The sequence below is a fragment of the Ammodytes marinus genome (genome assembly GCF_949987685.1).
Source record: "Ammodytes marinus genome assembly, chromosome: 6".
Lineage (NCBI taxonomy): Eukaryota > Metazoa > Chordata > Actinopteri > Uranoscopiformes > Ammodytidae > Ammodytes > Ammodytes marinus.
The window spans coordinates 5,092,060-5,099,406 of record NC_137235.1 but is presented as its reverse complement, the minus strand read 5'-3'; the positions used below and the strand labels follow the sequence as shown (position 1 = coordinate 5,099,406).

The window sequence follows — 7,347 nt, the reverse complement described above, 5'->3', positions numbered from 1 at the left end:
ATGGGAAAAAAAATGTTCCCCTCACCTTACAACGCAGGCACGAGTGTTGTCCCAGTCTATTACAGGAAACACCTAAAATGAAATAAATGAAAGGGGTCAATCAAAATCACACCTCCTCTTCTGCATACATGCCCGCTGGATATTATTCTCTGGGGTTGATTAAGAAGACACAGTTCATCAGTTAACCACAAAAATGTCATTGTGTAAAAAAAAATTCCAAATGACTCACACTTGTATGTTTCTGACTGGAGGACTTGGCAACTGGCCTGGTGCTCAAACTGATCGTCCTCGCATAAGAAGTTGTGGCAAAAGGAACAGCGGAAAATGCGCCCTCCTATTAGGGGATTTAAAACATTTAGTGGTGATTTTTCTTTTTTAAGTGTTACACTGATTTTTGTATATTATTCAGACTGGTGGTGGTGGGGTCCTCACCATGATCCCACACAGCGCGTTCGCACTCGATGCAGTCTGCATCAGTCAGGGGACAAGCACAGGCGTGAATGCTCAGACACTTCCTGCCGTGGCACACCCACGCCTCACAGAAGTCACACACCGCCCCCTTGTGGAGAAAAGACAATTACAAGGATAAAAAGAAGAAAAAAGAGTAGCATGTTTTTTTTTTCTGAAGTTACTGTATTACTCAATTAAATTGGACTTTAATTGAGCAAAATTAGATACTGCATTGCAGGTTATTTTTAACTTTGCTACATGCTTAGTAATGTTCTTAATACTTGTAACTGATCCTCCTTGGGCTTTCATTCATCACTTCATCAAAGCTGTACTTTGTGTATATATCAGTCGTCTGGTACACATTGTTTGCGTTTCTTCTGCACGTCTGGTGGTCATTAGTATGGCCATAGGACAAGTGGTTTCATAACTCAAACTCAATCTGACCTTTATTGTCTCACATTAGTTTAATTTATTTTGGATTAAAGAAATTAAAACACAGATGTGTCGGGATAAGAGCATACTTGATGGACAAAAAAATGCGGCAACACCTGCTTTATATAAAGTACGTAAGCAAAACACATATTTACCTTTTTAATACTATAAAATAACTATTGTAATTGACCTGTTCTTACATTGCTACAACACGTGTGGATGGGTCACTGGCTGCATTGCACAAACAAACAGGTACTCTGGCTGTGTGATTGTATCAGTTCAAAAATGTTGCGAACTTACCACCATGGCCATTCCGGTGGTGTGGATCCCAGGATGTCTGATCACACAATCTGATGACTTCATGCACTTGGTTTTGCCTGACAACACCAGCATTAAACACATTAAATAAGGTATCCCAAACCTATTTTAACAAAACTATGTTAAAATATTGTTTCAGATTATTATGGTGATAAAAGTTGTATAAAACAGGCATGCACTGCTGACTGACAAAGTCTTCTATAAAATCAACACTTGAGGGCGCCACAGTAGAATAGTTTCACCTTCGTCATAGAGTGAATTTAAAAGGTGCACTCCACTGAACCATGTCACAGGGTTTTATCAGTTTAGGTTTCAATTGTATCTGAAAGACTGCATTATAAACTTAGAGGAAAAGTAGAGGAAAATGGAAAGGCTTGACCATTTACAGTTGGGAGGATCTAACAAAAGACCAGGTTGGGATGTATTATGGGAAGTGAAGTCTCCATTTACTGGACATGGCTAAAAGTCACCTCGGCCTCTGCTGCATTCAATTTGACAACCACAAAATGAAGTGATTTGTTTTAAATATGTATTTCTCCAGTGGGGGGGATAAGATAATTCAGGCTAAGGGCTACAGACAGGCTCTGGATGGGGAACTAACGCCTTGTTGGTTTTGTCAGGTAATTTAATATTAGAAATAACATCAATTGAGACTGATCTAAAAATTCATTTAACAACAGTTTACTCACCACACTGAGCGCAGGCAGGCAGCTTCTGCACAGAGGAACAGAAGTAGCAGAAAGCTCTGTTCTTCTGTTTTCTACCAAGCAACATCACAAGGAGAAAACAAAATGTTTGTTAACCGGTTGGCCAGTTAAAGTCTACTTGAAATGTTACAAAAGGTCGATACAGTAACATACCTCTGACATTTGTCACAATCCTACCCAAAAAATACAAAAAAACAATTAAAGATAGAAACAGTACAGACTTGGATATGGTACATTAAACATTGCCTTTGAACAGTGGTGGAAGAGATTTCACTTCAGTAAAAGTCATGCATTCAATCAAAGTGGCAGTAATCGCCTCAAAATATAAAGTACAAAATCTAAAAGTATTCATCATGCATAATTGGATTATTAAGGCATTAAAATGTACATTAATTTAATATTGTAGCTGGAAAGAGTATATAGTGTGTATACTGTATATACAGTATCTCACAAAAGTGAGTACACCCCTCACATTTCTTCAAATATTTCATTATATCTTTCCATGGGACAACACTGAAGAAATGACCCTTTGATACAATGTAAAGTAGTCAGTGTACAGCTTGTATAACAGTGTTAATTTACTGTTCCCTCAAATTAACTTGACACACAGCCATTAATGTCTAAACTGCTGGCAACAAAAGTGAGTACACCCCTAAGTGAAAATGTCCAAATTGGGCCCAAAGTGTAATTATTTTGTGTGGCCACCATTATTTTCCAGCACTGCCTTAACCCTCTTGGGCATGAAGTTCACCAGAGCTTCACAGGTTGCCACTGGAATCTTCTTTCACTCATGCATGATGACATCACAGAGCTGGTGGATATTAGAGACCTTGCACTCCTCCACCTCCTGTTTGAGGATGCCCCACAGATGCTCAATAGGGTTTAGGTCTGGAGACATGCTTGGCCTGTCCATCACCTTTACCCTCAGCTTCTTTAGCAAGCCAGTGGTCATCTTGGAGGTGTGTTTGGGGTCGTTATCATGTTGCAATACTGACTTGCAGCCCAGTTTACGAAGGTTGAGTGCACTTGCTCAGGGTCATATCCAGAGGTTGGCTTTGGAAAATAGACCTATATACTGCCAGCATTGATGCAGGGCTTGAAGGGGTGGGGGGTCAGCCTGTCAGTGCTCAGGCCATACGCCACACACTGCATCATACTGGTCTGCATGGCTGTCGTCTCAGAAGGAAGCCTCTTCTCAAGATGATGCAAAAGAAAGCCCGTAAACAGTTTTCTGAAGACAAGCAGACTACGGACATGGATTACTGCAACCATGTCTTGTGGTCTGATGAGACCAAGATAAACTTATTTGGTTCAGATGGTGTCAAGTGTATGGGGCGGCAACCAGGTGAGGAGTACAAAGAAAAGTGTGTCTTGCCTATAGTCAAGCATGGTGGTTGGAGTGTCATGGTCTGGGGCTGCATGAGTGCTGCCAGCACTGGGGAACTACAGTTCACTGAATGCCAACATGTACTGTGCCATACTGAAGCAGAGCATGATCCCCTCCCTTCGTAAACTGGGCCGCAGGGCAGTATTCCAACATGATAACGACCCCAAACACACCTCCAAACGACCACTGCCTTGCTAAAAAAGCTGAGGGTAAAGGTGATGGACTGGCCAAGCATGTATCCAGACCTAAACCCTATTGCGCATCTTTGGGGCATCCTCAAATGGAAGGTGGAGGAGCGCAAGGTTTTCTAATATCCACCAGCTCCTTGATGTCATCATGAATGGGTGGAAGAGGGTTCCAGTTGCAACCTGTGAAGCTCTGGTGATCTCCATGCCCAAGAGGGTTAAGGCAGTGCTGGAAAATAATGGTGGCCACACAAAATATTAACACTTTGGGCCCAATTTGGACATTTTCATTAAAGGGTGTACTCACTTTTGTTGCCAGCACTTTAGACATTAATGGCTGTGTGTTGAGTTATTTTGAGGGAACAGTAAATTTACACTGTTATACAAGCTGTACACTGACTACTTTACATTGAATCAAAGTGTCATTTCTCAAGTGTTGTCCCATGAAAAGGTATAATGAAATATCTGAAGAAATGTGAGGGGTGTACTCACTTTTGTGAGATACTGTATATAGCGTGTGTAGTTCACCAAGGGTTAAACACAGACTTAGTAGAAGTACAAATACTCATGTAAAGTACAAGTGCCTCTTAATTTGACTTTTTTGTTTTTTCCCACCACTGTCTTAGCGCATTAGCTGCAGTAGCAACATACCATGTTGAAGTTGCAGGGATGTTTGGCCACATCGACATGGTCCCGGTTGGCTCGAGACTGTTTCTCTCGCTCCTTACGACTCTCGGCCTTCTTACGGGCGCCAGTCTTCTTCTTGGGCATTTTCCTGCTTCAGTATAGGCTCGTATCCACACAAGAAAACCGCTAGTAGGGAGGTCACCTGCAAACACAGAGCATTGGGCCTTATTCATCATTTGTGAAAACTTAGATTGAAATTTTAAATGGCAAAAAAACCTTCATAAAATCCTATTCCCATGTTAAGACTTTTGAAAGGTTGATCGTTTGAACACCAGATAAGGCCTTATTTTTGGAATAACCAATTCAATACATTTGAAAAAGCTTTTTAAGGATCTGCAGGAACCCTGATACCTAGCTTAGATCATTATTAAATGTATGAAATTCAAAAAAAATTCTCCCAAAACAAACCAATATACGAGCTGGTAAAACTATTTGATTCCTAAATCTCCAGAAATAAAATGACAGTGTTAAAGCATTCTGTGGTGCAGGCAGAACTCGGCATAACACCTGTTGTAACACAGGGGAAAACCTGTTATAACACATGTCGGCCTTCCATCATTTGAGTGTACGCATAGTCTGTATTTGCCCGCAGAGTACGAACCCAGTCAGGTCGGACAATTATTAATTAATCACAGATTTGTGAAGAAAGCGTAAAGCCCGTTAAATGTTGAGGAAACGTGGCAGTACATCTTTCAGAAGTGCAGCTAACCTATGTTAACTTAAGAGATACTTTAAAGTGTTTTATTTGACTCCTGATATCAAATAAATTCACACTAGAGAATGACTATTGAGGTATTGTCATATCGCCAACACAAATGGCGCATCAAGAGGCCAAACTTTCACAGAGAACCATCACTTTATAACGCGTTTGTTAATGCTTGCTAGCTGTTGACAGGAAGCGTTATGTGGTGAGTAAATTAACTCTAGTTCTATCCACTAGTATGTCATATGTTGGTTGTTTAGCGTTTACACTGATGGAACTGAATGTCACATCTAAGTGTCATTTGAAGTGTACAAGTGTGAATTGCAGAGAAAACATACCGAAAAGATCACCACTCCACCTGATTCTAGGTCCGGTCTTTAAATCTCATCGGGCTGAAACACACTGCGGAGACTTTCGTTCCTACTATTTTTGTTTCCGTGTTCCCTTCGAGTTCCACTTTTTCTTTAGTTATCATATGAGTAAAACGTTCCTACAGGCGCAGTCGTTGGCAATAAAATTAATAAAGCTCCAGCTTTAATTGCAAAAAAAAATAAAAAAATAAAGAACAACACACAAGAGATGACAAGACAATAGCATAGTGCAAAGACATTATAATGTGAAATGTAGTAATGAATATAGATATAAAATAAATTAGTAGTTTTTAATTCATTTAATTCAACTTATATTTTTGTCCATTACTTAGAAATTAAATTAATCAATAAAACGAACTTCAAGGTATACTGTTGTTATTCTATACACATTATAAAGCAATTTCACTTCAACATCTTGGATTATTAAACCTGGTCTTTATTGGATTCAATGTATAATTTAATAATTTAGAATTATTTTATTATGTGGAACTTGAAGGGCAGACCAGGACCGGTTCTAGACAGTTAGATTTGGGTGGGCCTGTAGAAATTTTAGGTGGGCACACTGGGCAGAGTGCGCGAGCCGAAATGTTTAGCCCTTGTAAGATCTCTGCGTCTGCTTTTTGGCACATTTACTGTGAATTGTGTAGAACACAATATTCAAATAAACTTTGAGTGTTGCTGTGTGGGAGATTTGATTCTTGCATGTTTTTTTTCCCAAATGTTTATGAATAACATATAATATACATTAAATACAACATGATGTATATTTTTTTTAATTGTAGGCAGCCTGAGCTGATTGAAGAGAAAGCTTTGGGACTGGGCAACCTGGATGGTGGTAGTCCAGAGCTATACTATACACACTACTTTCCACTATTGCCTCTGATGTCCAGCTGGGTGAAAATAGTAGCCAGGCGAGGTCACGACCCTCCTAGGGGGTCCAGGGGTATGCCCCCCCGGGAGATTTTTTTTTTACCTTTTTAAAGTGAAATGCATGAATCTGGTAGCCTGGCATTCCCAGACCTGCCACTAGGCGCTGGCAAATTAGATTTGCTGCGCGTGTTGGTCTGGACACGCTCCGTTGAAGCTTTATCAAGAAAGCCAGAAATCTGGCTGGTGGTTTCAATTGGTTCTATCTAATATGGGCGCGCCAGAGCCCTTTATATGGTGCTCTGGGGAGGACGTAACCGGATGACGACAGTGACGTGCATGCGACGTCGAAGCCGTGACAGTAAACATCAAAGATGGCTGCGGATATGTTGTGTGAGTTTGAGACTGCTTTGGCCTCGACCCTTAACGATTTGGAAGACGGCACTCAAATCTTTCATTAGCAAGTAAGTGGAATGTTCTATTTTGCCGAGCGACAACGGCAAACGTTTAATTTAACAGTTTAACAGCTGTTCGCTAAACGAAAGGGGCTTACGTCGCCTTGTGCATGCTCTGATTGGTTGTAGTGCTATCCAACTGCGTGCAGTGGCATTTGAAATGCACGAGTAGGAGCCGCCCCTTGAGTTGGAAATTACTATTGATCGTGGCCAGACCCTCTATCGTTCAAGATATCAGGGTCTGGATTTCCAGGCTATGAATCTGGTGCACTTTGAGAGGAAAATTAAGAGGCTAAATCTGAGGAATTTTGTGTGAACAAATAATTTGGAGACACTGGGTCGGATGAATTAGAAGCTATTGAAGAAAGACACATGGATTTTCCATAGAAATATAAATTAGAAATAAAATATTATGCAGGGTCCTCTGGGATGGACTTGGAGCTCTTTTTCTTTTACGGGACATATTTTTCTGTAATATAATGAATTAATTTAAATGCAGTGAGAGGAACGAAGCAGAAGAACTCTGTTGTCCAGTTATCTTTTTTTCCACAGACGAGGCTGAAATAGCCTATAGACTATACACAGTGCATGGGCAACTGAGGGCAGCCCCATTTTCAAATATTTTTAAATAAACTCAATACACACTGTGCATGCCATGGACTTGAACGTGACGTGATCAGTTAACCTCGGATTACCTCCCAGATGAACTGATTCAATTATTAAGATATTAACTATCTACCAAAACATTGTATTCCTTTTATTGTATGATAATTTACATTTACATA

At 40.3% G+C, this 7,347-nt stretch overlaps 1 protein-coding gene across 1 annotated transcript in view; it reads right to left on the bottom strand.

Annotated features, from left to right (window-relative positions):
- Window positions 1-5,262, bottom strand: part of znf330 (zinc finger protein 330) — a gene marked incomplete at its 3' end in the record, with an annotated part of 6,696 nt that extends 1,434 nt beyond the window's left edge. Inside the window, exons 1-8 of the mRNA XM_080029898.1 lie at window positions 5,208-5,262; window positions 4,131-4,308; window positions 2,061-2,080; window positions 1,890-1,960; window positions 1,183-1,259; window positions 433-559; window positions 230-334; window positions 26-72 (exon numbers count right to left, since the gene is read on the bottom strand). Of these exons, the coding sequence (XP_079886024.1) occupies window positions 26-72; window positions 230-334; window positions 433-559; window positions 1,183-1,259; window positions 1,890-1,960; window positions 2,061-2,080; window positions 4,131-4,250 (567 nt within the window). The 5' untranslated portion in view covers window positions 4,251-4,308; window positions 5,208-5,262. The remainder of the gene's footprint in view (window positions 1-25; window positions 73-229; window positions 335-432; window positions 560-1,182; window positions 1,260-1,889; window positions 1,961-2,060; window positions 2,081-4,130; window positions 4,309-5,207) is intronic.
- Window positions 5,263-7,347: the final 2,085 nt, after the last annotated feature.